This window comes from Salvelinus alpinus, chromosome 19 (assembly GCF_045679555.1).
Source record: "Salvelinus alpinus chromosome 19, SLU_Salpinus.1, whole genome shotgun sequence".
Taxonomy (NCBI): Eukaryota; Metazoa; Chordata; class Actinopteri; order Salmoniformes; family Salmonidae; genus Salvelinus; species Salvelinus alpinus.
The window spans coordinates 4,784,560-4,801,873 of record NC_092104.1 but is presented as its reverse complement, the minus strand read 5'-3'; the positions used below and the strand labels follow the sequence as shown (position 1 = coordinate 4,801,873).

General features: G+C 46.4%; 1 protein-coding gene across 1 annotated transcript in view; it reads left to right on the top strand.

Moving 5' to 3' along the window:
* cspg4ba (chondroitin sulfate proteoglycan 4ba) overlaps positions 1 to 17,314 on the top strand; it is a 69,208-nt gene that overhangs the window by 16,636 nt on the left and 35,258 nt on the right. The window contains exons 3-6 of the mRNA XM_071354260.1: positions 5,326 to 8,372; positions 8,615 to 8,784; positions 9,080 to 9,471; positions 10,510 to 10,701. Coding sequence (XP_071210361.1) covers positions 5,326 to 8,372; positions 8,615 to 8,784; positions 9,080 to 9,471; positions 10,510 to 10,701 — 3,801 coding nt within the window. The remainder of the gene's footprint in view (positions 1 to 5,325; positions 8,373 to 8,614; positions 8,785 to 9,079; positions 9,472 to 10,509; positions 10,702 to 17,314) is intronic.

Sequence of the window (17,314 nt, the reverse complement as noted above, 5' to 3'; positions counted from 1 at the left end):
TACATCCGAACATCACACCTGCGGGACAGGTACAGGATGGCAACAACAACTGCCCGAGTTATACTAGGGATGTACAATCCCTCAATCAGTGCTCAGACTGTCCGCAATAGGCTGAGAGAGGCTGGACTGAGGGCTTGTAGGCCTGTTGTAAGGCAGGTCCTCACCAGACATCCCCGGCACCAACGTCGCCTATGGCCACAAACCCACCGTCGCTGGATCAGACAGGACTGGCAAAAAGTGCTCTTCACTGACGAGTCGCGGTTTTGTCTCACCAGGGGTGATGGTCGGATTTGCGTTTATCGTCGAAGGAATGAGCGTTACACCGAGGCCTGTACTCTGGAGCGGGATCGATTTGGAGGTGGAGGGCCTGTCATGGTCTGGGGCGGTGTGTCACAGCATCATCGGACTGAGCTTGTTGTCATTGCAGGCAAACTCAACGCTGTGCATTACAGGGAAGACATCCTCCTCTGTCATTGGGTACCCTTCCTGCAGGCTCATCCTGATGACCCTCCAGCATGACAATGCCACAAGACATAATGCTCATTCTGTGCATGATTTCCTGCAAGACAGGAATGTCAGTGTTCTGCCATGGCCAGCAAAGTGCCCGGATCTCAATCCCATTGAGCACGTCTGGGACCTGTTGGATCGGAGTGTGAGGTCTAGGGCCATTCCCCCCAGAAATGTCCGGGAACTTGCAGGTGCCTTGGTGGAAGAGTGGGGTAACATCTCACAGCAAGAACTGGCAAATCTGGTGCAGTCCATGAGGAGGAGATGCACTGCAGTCCTTAATGCAGCTGGTGGCCACACCACAGTGACTGTTACTTTTGATTTTAACCCCCCCTTTGTTCAGGGACACATTATTCAATTTCTGTTAGTCACATGTCTGTGGAACTTGTTCAGTTTGTCTCAAGTCTTGAATCTTGTTATGTTCATACAAATATTTACACGTTAAGTTTTCTGAAAATAAATGCAGTTGACAGTGAGAGGACATTTATTTTTTTGCTGAGTTTAGTTAGCTGTCCAGAATTGTTATCGGAAACGTAACGATTACTTTCGGTTACTTTTGGATTACTTCCCCTTCAGAGGCATTAGAAGAAGACAACAATTATCCGTTGGTGTGTCATCATAGTGGTCTATGACATCATAGTGGTCTCTGACATCATAGTCTCTTACTTGTGGTCAGACTCACTCAGGTGGAACAAACTTAAACTTTGTTCAATGCTGAATTGAATGTCATTGAGAAAGCACGAAGATGTCATAATGTTTTTGTTTTTTTAAAACATCCTTTTTTAATTTAAAAGTAATCCAAGAAGTAATCTTGTACTTTTTCGAAAGAATCTGTAATCTGATTACCATATTTTTGCTGGTAACGTAAGTGATTACAGTTAGTTTTTGTTTAATCAGATGACATGTTACAACGCACACCCGTCACACACGACCTCTGGCTATGTCTCTATCCCAGCTCCCAGCTGACCGTCAGTCATTCAACAAAACAACTCAAGCAGGCAGAGTTAGTCTCATTCCAGACAGTGCTTTTCACGGTGGGATATGTTGAGGCCCTCTAACAACAACTACAAATACAGTCAAGGAGGTTGTGTGACAATTTATTTATTTATTGTATTTTTATTTAACCTTTATTTAACTAGGCAAGTAAGAACAAATTATTTTCATGTCAGAGCAAAACCAAACCATGAGGTTGAAGGAATTGTTCGTAGAGGCAGAGATCTGCGGAAGGGTACCAAAAAGTGTCTGCTGCATTGAAGGTCCCCAAGAAGACAGTGGCCTCCATCATTCTTAAATGGAAGACGTTAGAAACCACTCTTCCTAGAGCTGGCACCCGGCCAAACTGAGCAATCGGGGAAGAAGGGCCTTGGTCTGGGAGGTGATCAATAACCTAATGATCACTCTGACAGAGCTCTAGAGTTCCTCTTTGGAGATGGGAGAACCTTCCAGAAGGACAACCATCTCTGCAGCACTCCACCAATCAGGCCTTTATGCCAGACGGAAGCCACTCCCCAGTAAAAGGCACATGACAGCCCGCTTGGAGTTTGCCAAAAGGCACCTAAAGGACACTCAGAACATGAGAAACAAGATTATCTGGTCTGATGAAACCAAGATTGAACTCTTTGGCCTGAATGCCAAGCGTCACGTCTTGAGGAAACCTGGTACCATCCCTTCGGTGAAGCATGGTGGTAGTAGCATCATGCGTGGGGATGTTTTTCAGCGGCAGGGACTGGGAGAATAGTCAGGATCGTGGAAAAGATGAACGGAGTAAAGTACAGAGAGATCCTTGATGAAAACCTGCTCCAGAGCGCTCAGGACCTCAGACTGGGGCGAAGGTTCACCTTCCACAGGACAACGACTCTAAGCACACAGCCAAGATAACGCAGGAGTGGCTTTGGGACAAGTCTCTGAATGTCCTTGAGTGGCCCAGCCAGAGCCCGGACTTGAACACGATCAAACATCTCTGGAGAGACCTGAAAATAGATGTGCAGCGATGCTCCCCATCCAACCTGACAGGGCTGGAGAGGATCTGCAGAGAAGAATGTGAGAAACTCCCCAAATACAGGTGTGCCAAGCTTGTAGCGTCTTACCCAAGAAGACTCGAGGCTGTAATCGCTGCCAAAGGTGCTTCAACAAAGTACTGAGTAAAGGGTTTGAATACTTATGTAATTGTGATATTTCAGTTTGACATTTTTTATACATTTGCCATCATGGGGTATTGTGATGTCATTATGGGGTATTGTGATGTCATTATGGGGTATTGTGATGTCATTATGGGGTATTGTGTGTAGATTGATGATGATTTTCTTTTTAATCCATTTTAGAATAAGGCTGTAACGTAACAAAATGTGGAAAAAGTCAAATGGTCTGAAAACTTTCCGAATGCCCTGTATCTAGGCCAGTAGAGAGCGTGAGCTGTGTTCTGCTGAGTCGAAAGAAGGAAATGCATCTGTCGCTTGAAGACACGGGTCCAGCTTCTCACAAACCTTTTATATCAGAAGAAATCAGCATAAGCGGAGGACAGATAGGTTATAGAGGCTTTTTGTGACACAGTCAGACGTTTTCAAATGAAAGAAACGTTGGTTTCCGTAAAGTCTTAAGATGCGTTTTTAGCTTAATCTGCACTCTGCATCACACCGTCACCCATCCCTGCGACTGAAGAATCTCTCCCTGGGTTATACTTTTCATTCTGTGTTGGGGAGTGGAGAGTGAAGTGTGGAGTGGAGTTTGAAGTGTGAATTGTGGAGTGTGTAATGTGGAGTGTAGTGTAGAGTGTGAAGTGTGGAGTGTGGAATGTGGAGTGTGGAGTGTGAAGTGTGGAATGTGAAGTGTGGAGTGTGGAATGTGAAGTGTGGAATGTGAAGTGTGGAATGTGAAGTGTGGAGTGTGGAATGTGGAGTGTGGAGTGTGGAATGTGGAATGTGGAATGTGAAGTGTGGAGTGTGGAATGTGGAGTGTGAAGTGTGGAGTGTGGAATGTGGAATGTGAAGTGTGGAGTGTGGAATGTGGGATGTGAAGTGTGGAGTGTGGAATGTGAAGTGTGGAATGTGGAATGTGAAGTGTGGAGTGTGGAATGTGGAGTGTGGAATGTGAAGTGTGGAGTGTGGAATGTGGAATGTGGAATGTGAAGTGTGGAGTGTGGAATGTGGAGTGTGGAATGTGAAGTGTGGAGTGTGGAATGTGGAGTGTGGAATGTGGAGTGTGGAGTGTGGAATGTGCTGATGCTGTGTGTGTTTCTGTTGAGCGTGCCGTGAGGAGGAAGAACACTGCTCCTTCGTGCCCCTTCTTAAGCCAACTTACGTCATCGACCTCACCAAATTTTTTTTGACTTTTTTGTCCTCAGGCTTGGGGTCTCTTTCTGAATGAATCAGAGTTTAGAGATTAGAGCGTTGCTGTTGTGTTGTCTTGAAACCCTGCTTGTATAGTTGGGACTCGGCAGCAAGCGTTGACAAGCCATGTCGTCCCGATGTAGAGCTCCACAGAGACAGGTACTGCATCCCAAATGGGACCCTATTCCCTATATAGTGCACTATATGGGTCCTGGTCAAAGGTGGTGCACTAAATAGGGAATAGGGTGCCATTTGGGACACAGACGTGGATAGTAGTAGCAGAGCTGAAGGCAGACAGATAATAGGATCTTCCTGTTGGGAGACTTAAACAAAGCTCTGTGTTTTAACTATAGGTTACATCATGGCTTGGAAATGTATTCATAATAACATGAAGGCGTCAGTGTGTTCCCTGTATCTTAGTGAAGCTGAGGGTGTTGAAAAAAATATATATATATTTTTTAAAGGCTGTGGATTAGAACTGAAATGAAATGGGATATTTTTTTGCTCACTAAAATGTAAATATTATCAAATAGTTAGGTAATGTAGTTATGCAATGTAAGTGACAGTGACATTTTTTTTTTGTATCTGGCTCTGTGGAGTTATTCAGTCTTGTTCTGGCTCTGTGGAGTTATTCAGTCTTGTTCTGGCTCTGTGGAGTTATTCTGTCTAGTTCTGGCTCTGTGGAGTTATTCAGTCTTGTTCTGGCTCTGTGGAGTTATTCAGTCTTGTTCTGGCTCAGTGGAGTTATTCAGTCTTGTTCTGGCTCAGTGGAGTTATTCAGTCTTGTTCTGGCTCTGTGGAGTTATTCAGTCTTGTTCTGGCTCTGTGGAGTTATTCCGTCTTGTTCTGGCTCTGTGAAGTTATTCAGTCTTGTTCTGGCTCTGTGGAGTTATTCAGTCTTGTTCTGGCTCAGTGGAGTTATTCAGTCTTGTTCTGGCTCTGTGGAGTTATTCAGTCTTGTTCTGGCTCTGTGGAGTTATTCTGTCTAGTTCTGGCTCTGTGGAGTTATTCAGTCTTGTTCTGGCTCTGTGGAGTTATTCAGTCTTGTTCTGGCTCTGTGGAGTTATTCAGTCTAGTTCTGGCTCTGTGGAGTTATTCAGTCTTGTTCTGGCTCTGTGGAGTTATTCAGTCTTGTTCTGGCTCTGTGGAGTTATTCAGTCTTGTTCTGGCTCTGTGGAGTTATTCAGTCTTGTTCTGGCTCTGTGGAGTTATTCAGTCTTGTTCTGGCTCTGTGGAGTTATTCAGTCTTGTTCTGGCTCAGTGGGGTTATTCAGTCTTGTTCTAAGGGCATCTCTATCTTGAGGGTAGGCAACAAATGTGATTGGTTGGGTTTAGGCAATAAATATGGGTGATTGTGTTTAGGCAAGTAATTCCAATAGGTTCTGATTAGGTTTAGCAGTTGGAGTTTTTACAGTAGATGTGATTGGTTAAGTTTAAAACTCCAGTTTAAAGTAATCATTTTAATCAAGTATCTTCTTCCTCTCTTCCTCAGGTGAAGCTGGACTTGGGGTCCGGTGAGTGTTTGCTACGATCTGAGAGTAGCACCCAGCTAAATGACCTGGCCTGGCACACTGCTGAGCTCCTCCACGACCGCCACAATGTCACCCTGACCGTGGACCAGCACTCCCACACCAGCCTCAGGATGCCAGGGCATGAGTCTCAGAAACAGGAGCTGAGCATCCAGGAAGGGCTGTACATCGGCGGCTCTGGAGGCCTGGACAAGCTCTACCTCCCCAGTGACCTGACTGGTTTCCGGGGGTGTATGGACGAGGCTGTCTTCAACGAGCACGATATGTTATCGTCGTTGAGATCTGACGCAGGATTCAAGAGCGTTTATGAGGTTTCTTTGGGCTGTAGTCCCCAGTTCTTCGCTAACGAGGAGGACCCTGTTAGTTTCTTTAGTTCTAGAGCGTATATCTCCCTGCCACCCTGGAATATCTCCCACGTCCAGCAGGAGGCTCTGTTTGAGTGTGTGGTTCACACTTCAGCTAAAGAGGGAATCATCCTGTATAACTCGGCCAGACAGGGGGGCTTTGTGGCAGTTGAGATCCAAGAGGGGTTGCCTGTGGCCCTCGTGGGTAAAGGAGGCACCAAAACAGAACTCCGCTCCCTTACCTTCGTCAATGACAGGAACTGGCATTCAATCAAACTGTTCTTCAGCCCCAAGACCCTCCAGCTGACAGTGGATGAGGAGACGGTAAAGACTAGCATCAGCTCTCGCTCCAAGGGACTACAGCTGAGGGGTTCTGTCTTTGTTGGGGGCATTGACGACAGCACGCGCTCAGAAGTCCGGAAGATGGGTCTGGTGTCTGTGTCAGGGAAGAGGGTCAGAGGAGGCTCGTTCAAGGGCTGTCTAAAGGACATGAAAGTCAACGGGGTGAAGATGGGTCTGCCCAATGCTGCTGTCACGAAGGATATCTCTGTGGGCTGCGGGCCAGAGAAAGAACCAGAGCCCTCGACCACGATGAGTCCAATGACTCTTCCGACTGTCCCCAAGTCCCACTTCGATCCCACTTCCGTCACCCCCACACCAGAATTCCCATTGTCCACTCTGGACAGGGGGCTGGACAAGAGGTACGGGATGAACTTCGTGCTGCTTAGGAACCTTGTGGTGCCGGAGGGAGGACGTGGATCTCTGGAATCCAAACACATCAAGGTTCTCCTGGACTTCAATAAGCTCCGAATACGGCAGTCCCAGATCATGTTCCGGATCCAAGAGCAGCCGGTGCACGGTCAGATCAGACTGGATGTAGACCAGGACCAAGAGGAGAACACCTTCAGCATGCTGGACCTGTGGTACGGCAAGGTGATGTACATCCACGGAGGATCAGAGAACCCAGAAGACTTCTTCACCTTTTCTATCTTCTCCAGCAGCAGGAAGGAGGTTCCTGACTACCTGAAAGGGACCAGGAGGTACCGCTACAACATCACAGTGATGCCCACCAACGATGCCCCAGAGCTCAGCCTGCCCCAGGGGAACCTTTTCATTCTGTTGGATAACTCTAGAAAACACCTGACCACGGAGGTGTTGAAGGCCACAGACATCGACAGCAATCACACCAACCTAATCTTCTCCGTCCTGGGGAATCTGAACACTGACGCAGGTTACCTGGAGGTGGAAGACAACCCCGGCGCTGCAGTGACCACGTTCTCCCATTCTGACCTAAATGAAGGGAAGGTGAACTACGTCCACACTGGGGCGAGGAACTCCAGGATCGTCCTGAGGGTCAGTGATGGAGACAAGGTGAGCAATACGGTTGTGCTTAGGATCATGGCCATAGGGTTGGAGTATAAGATCGGCAACAACACCGGGCTTGAGATCACTCAAGGTGAGGTGTCTGTGATCAGTAACAAGCACCTGGCCGTTCAGACCAATGCTGTGAAGCAGGTGGTGGACATCCGCTATGATGTCGTCAAGCCACCTCAGTACGGGGAACTTCAGAGGCTTCACTCCAGCGGCGAATGGAAGACCACCGGCTCCTTCTCCCAAAGGCTACTGGAGAAAGAACGCCTTCGGTACCTCAGCACTTTCCAAGAAATCCAGACGGCAAATGCTACGGATTACTTCAAATGCAAGGTCACTGTAGCTGGTAGGGTCGATACTGAACTGGTCTTCCCCATCACTGTGAAGTGGGTACATTATAACCTAGTCAGGAACGTAATGGCCGACATTGATAAAGTTCGGAAAGTGACGTTGGACTCGCAGTATCTTTATGCCACTGTGGACGTTGTGACACTATCAGAGGATGATCTGCACTTCAGAGTTCTCTCCTCGCCGAAGAAAGGACAACTTCTGCTCGTTAACAAGTTATTGAAGAAAAACTCAACATTCAGCCAAAGAAATGTCACTGATCTAAAGGTACAATACGAACTGGTCGACAGACCGTACGAAGACACGAGCGACACGTTTAAATTCCAAGTGTTCTCCAAACATGCTCAAACGCAAAGTTACGATTTCCAGATCTCGATAAAATCCGATGTCAATAGCGTATTTATAAGAAATTATGGACTTTTGATTAAGGAGGGAGAGAGTAAACTCATCACAAAGGCCGAGTTGTTTGCAGAGACTCTCAGCACCAAGGAGATGTACTACACTGTCACAAGTAGCCCCAAACACGGGAAGCTGCAACGCATCGACCTGTCCAACTCTAACGCCAGTTACAACATCATCCAAACGTTCAGCAATCAGGATCTCTTGGAGGAGCGCGTCATGTTCATTCACGACGACACAGAGACCACTCGGGACCAGTTCACATTCATAGCCTCCACTAGTCAGGAGTCCAAATCCTCCGTCACGGACGATGACGTCGGCTCTAAAGGAGGGACGTTCAACATCTCCATCCAGCTAGTTAATGACGAGAAGCCAGTGCGCGTTGTCAATAAAGTTTTCCATGTGGTGAGGGATGGGCAGCGGTTGCTCACCCTGGACGATCTATGTTACCATGATGCAGACTCGGACTTCAGCGATGGGCAGTTAGTCTACACGCGACGGGGAATCCCGATGGGAGACCTGGTTCTGGTGAACGACACCTCTCACAGGTCACTTTCTGTTTTCTTTTAGTACATAATAATAATCTAATGTATTAGGACTGTCGACGAATCTTAATAGTGTCTCAAAACTCGCCCTGAATTATCCACAATGCTGTTTTAATCATAATAATAATGGTACTAGTAATAATAATTAAAAAATATATATTTTGTAATATTTATTGTAAATTGTTCATATATAATTGAGTGACACTTTAAATAAACTTTCCTGAACTCTGACCTCTGATCTCCAGGCTGTTCCAGTTCACCCAGAAGGAGCTGGAAGAGAAGAGAGTGCTGTTCCTCCATCGAGGCGTGAGCTCCGGACGCTTCGTGCTCTTCGTGTCCGACAGGAAACACTTTGTCTCCACTCTGCTAGACGTCACTGCCGAAGACCCTTTCCTAAGACTCGGCAACAACACAGGTATCTGTGTATATTTTATATATTATATTAATTGTTACGTAAAGTGCCTTTGGACTGGAGATCCTAATGTATAGCGAGTATTGCTTAAGCTGTCCATTGTTTTGCCTGTCTGAGAACAAGGACCACGATGGAAACAAGTCTGTTGACTTTATAGTGTTTTTTTCCCCCTTGATGATTTTTAATGTGTGTTGTTGTTGTACTCACATGGCTACTCCACATTTTAATTCATCCATCCATCCGTCCGTCCATCCATCCATCCATCCATCCATCCATCCATCCATCCATCCATTCATAGGTCTGTTAGTCCAGAAGGGAAAGGAAGTGACCCTAACCACAGGTAACTTCAGCGTGCTCACGAACCTCGACATCCGAGACGACAGCCAGGTCACATACAAGGTGTCCGAGCCGCCTAGAAACGGCGGGCTGTATCGCCACGGCAACATCTCCGTGCAGTCGTTCACCCAGCGCGACCTGAAGAAGGGCCTTGTTTCGTATCGCCACGACGACGGAAAGAACCCGGCGGACTCATTCAACGTGACGGTGAAGGTTAAAGGTGCTTATCTGAACGCCAGAGTCAACGTCAAGGTTTACCTGGACCGCCATCAGAGGCCCCCTATCCTCCAGCACAACAACACTTTACTGGTGGAGGAGAGCAAGCCTGTGAAGATTGACCAGAGTAGACTGGAGGTATGTATGTTGTCTGGGTTGGGGATGGATGGATTAAATTATGAATGCTTGGATGGATGGATGAAATTATGAATGATTGGATGGATGGAAGAAATTATGAATGATTGGATGGATATGCCAGTGATTGATGTAGATTAGAATATATCAGTGTTCTGCTCAGCAGTATGTGTACATAGATAAATTGTGATTTTGCATGTACTATGTCAGTACTATTATTTTATGTGTACTGTGTCAGTACTGTTATGTTATATGTACTGTGTCAGTACTGTTATACTCTATGTACTATGTCAATACTGTTATGTTATATGTACTGTGTTAGTACTGTTATTTTATATCTACTATGTCAGTACTGTTATTTTATATGTACTGTGCCAGTATTGTTATTTTATATGAAGTTTCTCAATATATGATCCAAAGTGTATTGTAAATCCTGAGCATATTTCCCCATGTCAAGTCAAGTGACACATGAAACATGATGCCAAGTGACACATGAAACATGATGCCAAGTGACACATGAAACATGATGCCAAGTGACACACCAAACATCTCAGAGACTGTGTCCCAAGCGTGCACCACATTCCCAATATAGTGCACTACTTTTGACCAGGGGTGGTCAAAAGTAGTGTACTAAATAGTGAATAAGGTTCCATTTGGGACACTCACAGACTTAAATAGCCTCTGTCTCTAGTCCCCAGCCTCGTCTGTCTGTCTGTCTGTCTGTCTGTCTGTCTGTCTGTCTGTCTGTCTCACTGTCTGTCTGTCTGTCTGTCTGTCTCACTGTCTGTCTGTCTCACTGTCTGTCTGTCTGTCTGTCTGTCTGTCTGTCTGTCTGTCTGTCTGTCTGTCTGTCTGTCTGTCTGTCTGTCTCACTGTCTGTCTGTCTGTCTGTCTGTCTGTCTGTCTGTCTGTCTGTCTGTCTGTCTGTCTCACTGTCTGTCTGTCTGTCTGTCTGTCTGTCTGTCTGTCTCACTGTCTGTCTGTCTCACTGTCTGTCTGTCTCACTGTCTGTCTGTCTGTCTCACCGTCTGTCTGTTCCAGGTCATCCACGAGGACAACTTGCCGTCTGAGATTGTGTTTACAGTTAAGGTGGCCCCGCTACACGGGTTCATCCGGCGCTTCGTGGAGGCTGAGGAGCAGTACGTTGGAACAGAACAGACCCCAGTCCAAACCTTCTCCCAGGAGGACGTCAACGCTGGCAACGTCCAGTACATGCAGACAGCCCCCGGCCAGGTTGGACCTGACTTTTTGTTGTTGTTGTTGTGTACTTTTCTTTCTGTATTTTAAGTTTAATGGAAAGAGACGGTAAAAGAGAAACAGGAAACTAAGGGCAGGTTGGCTTTTTTCGTCATGAATGTTGTTCTGGAGGCAGAGGAGCTGGAACAGCCACAACGTCATAAAATATGATTTTTTAACCTAAATCTAACCCTTTCCCTTAACTCTAACCTTAATCACAATGCTAACCCTAATGCCTAACCTTAACTTTAAATTAAGACCAACAAAAAAAAGGTCATTTTTATTTTCATGAGTTTCTATAATATAACCTATTTTGACTTTGCAGCTGGTCTATCTACACTGGCGTAACACAGTTTCTCTGGACCCTACGCGAGGTCGGAGTTCAAATGCATTAGCCAGACAGCCACTCACACAAAGTATAGACTACCGATTGCTGCCCATGGTGCTGAAATTAGGACCTGTCTATGCGGCTGCCTATCGAATCGATGATAGGTTTTCTGTGGTGCCAGGACATGTAGCCTATAGCTTTGCTTTAGCTAATGGATAACTGTTTATTGGTAGGCCTATTTGGTCGTCATTTCCTCATGTTAAGCCTAACATTTCACAAAGCTATACACGGTGTCGCAGTTCTGCCATTTAGACCGCTGGTAATAATGTAATTACTTGTTCAGTAATTAAAGTTGGCAATTCAAACATTTGCAGATTGTAAAATAAATGTTAGATGCAGCAGCATTTATTGTATACACACAGCTGTCCTGTATAGCCTATCTGAGCCTGCATGACATGAGCCATCCTCGCGCTCTCTCCCAACTGTCCTGTATAGCCTACCTGAGCCTACCAGAGCCTGCATGACATGAGCCATCCTCGTGCACTCTCCCAACTGTCCTGTATAGCCTATCAGAGCCTGCATGACATGAGCCATCCTCGCGCTCTCTCCCAACTGTCCTGTATAGCCTATCTGAGCCTGCATGACATGAGCCATCCTTGCTCTCTCTCCCAACTGTCCTGTATAGCCTGCATGACATGAGCCATCCTCGCGCTCTCTCCCAACTGTCCTGTATAGCCTACCTGAGCCTACCAGAGCCTGCATGACATGAGCCATCCTCGTGCACTCTCCAAACTGTCCTGTATAGCCTATCAGAGCCTGCATGACATGAGCCATCCTCGTGCACTCTCCCAACTGTCCTGTATAGCCTATCAGAGCCTGCATGACATGAGCCATCCTCGCGCTCTCTCCCAACTGTCCTGTATAGCCTATCTGAGCCTGCATGACATGAGCCATCCTTGCTCTCTCTCCCAACTGTCCTGTATAGCCTGCATGACATGAGCCATCCTCGTGCACTCTCCAAACTGTCCTGTATAGCCTACCAGAGCCTGCATGACATGAGCCATCCTCGCGCTCTCTCCCAACTGTCCTGTATAGCCTATCTGAGCCTGCATGACATGAGCCATCCTTGCCCTCTCTCCCAACTGTCCTGTATAGCCTACCTGAGCCTATCTGAGCCTGCATGACATGAGCCATCCTCGCTCTCTCTCCGTGCTTGGATAAAACGTTGTTGTGCATAAAACCAGTCTATTAATGCGTAATATTTTGGTCAGTCCATCCTCAAAACACTCGCTTACTAAGGATTGTTTCATTATGCAGTGTAGCCTACTGTCGACATGTCATTTAGTATTTTTCAAATGACACATCAAATAGCCTAACAACCAGGAACAAAGTAGTCGGCTTGAGGATACGTCCAGCCTCTCTTTACTGTGTTTTGTCTGGCTAATAGCCTACACAAATGGGCTGCAATATTCCAGGTAAATTAAATTAAATTCAACTTGAGAGACTCCTGGTCTACTGAAATCCTCACGGCTGCTTCCCTCTCTTTGGTAGTTTTTCTTTCTCTCTTTCTTTCTCTTAGAAAAAAGTATCTCTCTTTTAGTATAGTAATAGTAATAGTAGCTACAGTATGCTGTGTGCACGTGTTTTCACCACGGCCTGTAGGTCCAGGTTGCAGGCCTCGACTGTTTTCTATACTGAGTATTGACAACCCAGACAGTCTTTCCTGAGACTTTGTGCTTCTAAAGGTAGTTCTTTATGAGTTTTAGTTTCAAATACAGCAGTTCTGTATAAGCTCTTTAAATGAGCCTCTTGCATTCTCTTTAAGAACAGAGTACTCAGGTTGGAGTGTTGGGTTGGAGTGTAGGGTTGGAGTGTAGGGCTTGGAGTGTAGGGTTGGAGTGTAGGGTTGGAGTGTAGGGTTTGGAGTGTAGGGCTTGGAGTGTAGGGTTGGAGTGTAGGGTTGGAGTGTAGGGTTTGGAGTGTAGGGTTTAGAGTGTAGGGTTTAGAGTGTAGGGCTTGGAGTGTAGGGCTTGGAGTGTAGGGTTGGAGTGTAGGGTTGAGGTGGAGGGTTGGAGTGTAGCCTGAAGGTAGGGAGGGGCAGTTCCTCTTGCTGCTCCGTGGTCTTGTCATGGATGCGAGCTTCGACTGGAAGCCAGCGGAGTGTGCGGACGAGTGGGGTGACATGGGAGAACTTAGGAAAGTTGAACAACAGGCAGGCTGCAGCGTTCTGGATAAGTTGCAGGGGTTTGATGGCACAAGCCAACAGCCAACAGTGAGTTTCAGTAGTCCAGATGGGAGATGACAAGTGCTTGGATTAGGATCTGTGCAGCTTCCTGTGTGATGGAAGGTCGTACTCTACGGATGTTGTAGAGCAGGAACCTGCAGGAGCGGGTCACTGCTTCCTGTGTGAGGTAGGGTCGTACTCTACGGATGTTGTAGAGCATGAACCTGCAGGAGCGGGTCACTGCTTCCTGTGTGAGGTAGGGTCGTACTCTACGGATGTTGTAGAGCAGGAACCTGCAGGAGCGGGTCACTGCTTCCTGTGTGAGGTAGGGTCGTACTCTACGGATGTTGTAGAGCATGAACCTGCAGGAGCGGGTCACTGCTTCCTGTGTGAGGTAGGGTCGTACTCTACGGATGTTGTAGAGCAGGAACCTGCAGGAGCGGGTCACTGCTTCCTGTGTGAGGTAGGGTCGTACTCTACGGATGTTGTAGAGCAGGAACCTGCAAGAGCGAGCCACTACTTTGATGTTTGCATAGAATGACAGAGTGTTGTCCAGGGTCACACCAAGTTTCTTTGCACTCTGGGAGGGGGACAGGTTTTTGAGCGGGCAGACCTTCCCCGGGAGGCAGAGCAGCTCCATCTTGTCGAGGTTGAGCTTGAGGTGGCGGGCCGACATCCAAGCTTAGATATCTTCCAGGCACACAGAGATGCGTGTCTCCACCTGGGTGTCAGATTGAAGTAAGGAGAAAAATAGTTGAGTGTCATCCGCATAGCAATGATAGGAGAGACCATGTGAGGATATGATGGAGCTGAGTGACTTGGTGTATAGAGAGAAGAGGAGAGGGCCTAGAACCGAGCCCTGGGGGACACCAGTAGTGAGAGTCTGTGGTGCAGACACAGATCCTCTCCATGTCACCTGGTAGGAGCGTCCTGCCAGGTAGGATACAATCCAGGAGTGTGGAGAGCGCAGTGAGGAATGGGAGAAGGTCTCCAGAGATGGTCTGGAGAAGGGAGGAGGGGATGGGGTCAAGTGGGCTATGAAGTGAGAAGAAATACACTATACATACACTATATAATATACACTATATATGTATATATATACACATTACATATATATATATATATATACATACACTATACAATATACACTATACAATATACAATATACACTATATATACTCTATACATACACTATATAATATACACTATATATTATATATATCTTCTATACATACACTATACATAAACTATACAATATACACTATACAATAGTGCGTGGACACCCCTTCAAATTAGTGGATTTGGCTATTTCAGCCACACCCGTTGCTGACAGGTGAATTAAAATCAAGCACACAGCCATGCAATCTCCATAGACAAACATTTGCAGTAGAATGGCCTTACTGAAAAGCTCAGTGACTTAGGATGCCACCTTTCCAACAAGTGGGTTCGTCAAATTTCTGCCCTGCTAGAGCTGCCCTGGTAAGTGCTGTTATTGTGAAGTGGCAACGTCTAGGAGTAACAACGGCTCAGCCGCGAAGTGGAAGACCACACAAGCTCACAGAACAGGACCGCCGATTGCTGAAGCGTGTAGCGTGTATAAATCGTCTGTCCTCTGTTGCAACACTCACTACCGAGTTCCAAACGGCCTCTGGAAGCAACGTCAGCATAAGAACTGTTCGTCGGTATGGGTTTCCATGGCCGAGCAGCCGCACACAAGCCTAAGATCACCATGCGCAATGTCCAGCGTTGGCTGGAGTGGTGTAAAGCTTGCCGTCAGTCGAAACACGTTCTCTGGAGTGGTGAATCACGCGTCACCATCTGGCGGTACGACGGACTAATCTGGGTTTTGGCGGATGCCAGGAGGACGCTACATGCCCCAATACATAGTCCCAACTGTAAAGTTTGGAGGAGGAATAATGGTCTGGGGCTGTTTCATGGTTCAGGCCCCTTAGTTCCAGTGAAGGGAAATCTTAACGCTACAGCATACAATGACATTATAGACGATTCTGCGCTTCCAACTTTGTGGAAACAGTGTGAGAAGGTCCTTTCCTGTTTCAGCATGACAAAGCCTCGATGCACAAAGCAAGGTCCATACAGAAATGGTTTGTCGAGATCTGTGTGGAAGAACTTGACTGGCCTGCACAGAGCCCTGACCTCAACCGCATCAAACACCTTTGGGATGAATTGGAACACCGACTGTGAGCCAGGCCTTATCGCCCAACATCAGTGCCCGACCTCACTAATGCTCTTGTGGCTGAATGGAAGCAAGTCCCCAGAGCAATGTGCCCACATCTAGTGGAAAGCCTTCCCAGAAGAGTGGAAGCTGTTATAGCAGCAATGTTCCAACATCTAGTGGAAAGCCTTCCCAGAAGAGTGGAGGCTGTTATAGCAGCAATGTTCCAACATCTAGTGGAAAACCTTCCCAGAAGAGTGTAGGCTGTTATAGCAACAATGTTCCAACATCTAGTGGAAAGCCTTCCCAGAAGAGTGGAGGCTGTTATAGCAGCAATGTTCCAACATCTAGTGGAAAACCTTCCCAGAAGAGTGTAGGCTGTTATAGCGGCAAAAGGGGGGGGACCAACTCCATATTAATACCCAAGATTTTAGAATGAGATGTTTGACGAGCAGGTGTCCACATACTTTTGGTCATGTAGTGTGTTTAGCCAACAGTGTTCTATTCTGTAGTTACAGTATGTAAAACTGTCTTTTGAAATAGATTTCTAAGCTGACAACATAAGAGGGATTTAAGAAATGCAGCGGATAGATGGAGAGAGAGTCAGCTTTGGCAGTGCGGAGAGCCTCCGTGACACAAAGAAGAGCAGTCTCAGTTAAGTCACCCGTCTTGAAACCTAACTGCTAAAGGGCAAGAACATCGCTCTGAGAGAGATTACGAGAGAATTAGTCAGAGAAAGCACGCTCAAGTGTTTAAAAAAAATAAAAAATAAGAAGGGATACCGGTTTGTAGCTTTTGATGTCAGAGGGGTTGAGTGTTGGTTTCTTGAAGAGGGGAGCGACTCGGACCATTTTGAAGTCAGAGGGGACACAACCAGTGGTCAGGGATGAGTTGATGAGGGAAGTGAGGAACGGGAGAAGGTTTCCAGAGATGGTCTGGAGAATAAATTGGCAGATGCAAACAGATTATCATCTTTAGCGAAAAACGGTTCTTGAGGGCTCAAACAAAGTAAAGCGGTTTGCGATTCCATTCTTACTGGTGAACCAACGTTTTAGTCGTGTGGTTGCAGTGTCAACATAGAACACAGACACTCAAAAATGTTCTATTCTGAAGATGAAAAATATATATTATAATAATAATAGTCCCTTATCTCTGGTATATCTTAGCATCGATCATTCAACTTTGAGTGTAAACTGAGTGCAGCTTAATGGATATATAATACAATAGGCTCTCGGTTTGATATGTGCTTGTGAACACCTGAGTACGCTCCCCTCGTTACACTGGCGCCGTCGTAACCATGACCACGGCATTTGTTCACCCATATCCACTTACTTTCAATCAGTTCAACAACAACAAAAATTCAAGGCACTTTGATCAGTCACATTCTTGAAGCCCGAGAAACTCTTGTTAATTCTCACTCTCAGTTGTTCATTCTGTCTTCCTTGTAACATACCAAAACACTTTACTTAATTGGTACACTTTTGAGATGTCTTGTGTTTTGTCCATTATAATATTTTGTTTCTGCGACATCAAATGTATTTATAAAGCCCTTCTTACATCAGCTGCTGTCACAAAGTGCTGTACAGAAACCCAGCCTAAAACCCCAAACAGCAAGTAATGCAGGTGTAGAAGCACGGTGGCTAGGAAAAACTCCCTAGAAAGGCCAGAACCTAGGAAGAAACCTAGAGAGGAACCAGGTTCTGGGGTTGGCCAGTCCTCTTCTGGCGGTGCCGGGTGGAGATTATAACAGAACATGGCCAAGATGTTCAACCGTTCATAGATGACCAGCAGGGTCAAATAATAATAATCACAGTGGTTGTAGAGGGTAAAACAGGTCAGCACCTCAGGAGTAAATGTCAGTTGGCTTTTCATAGCCGAGGATTCA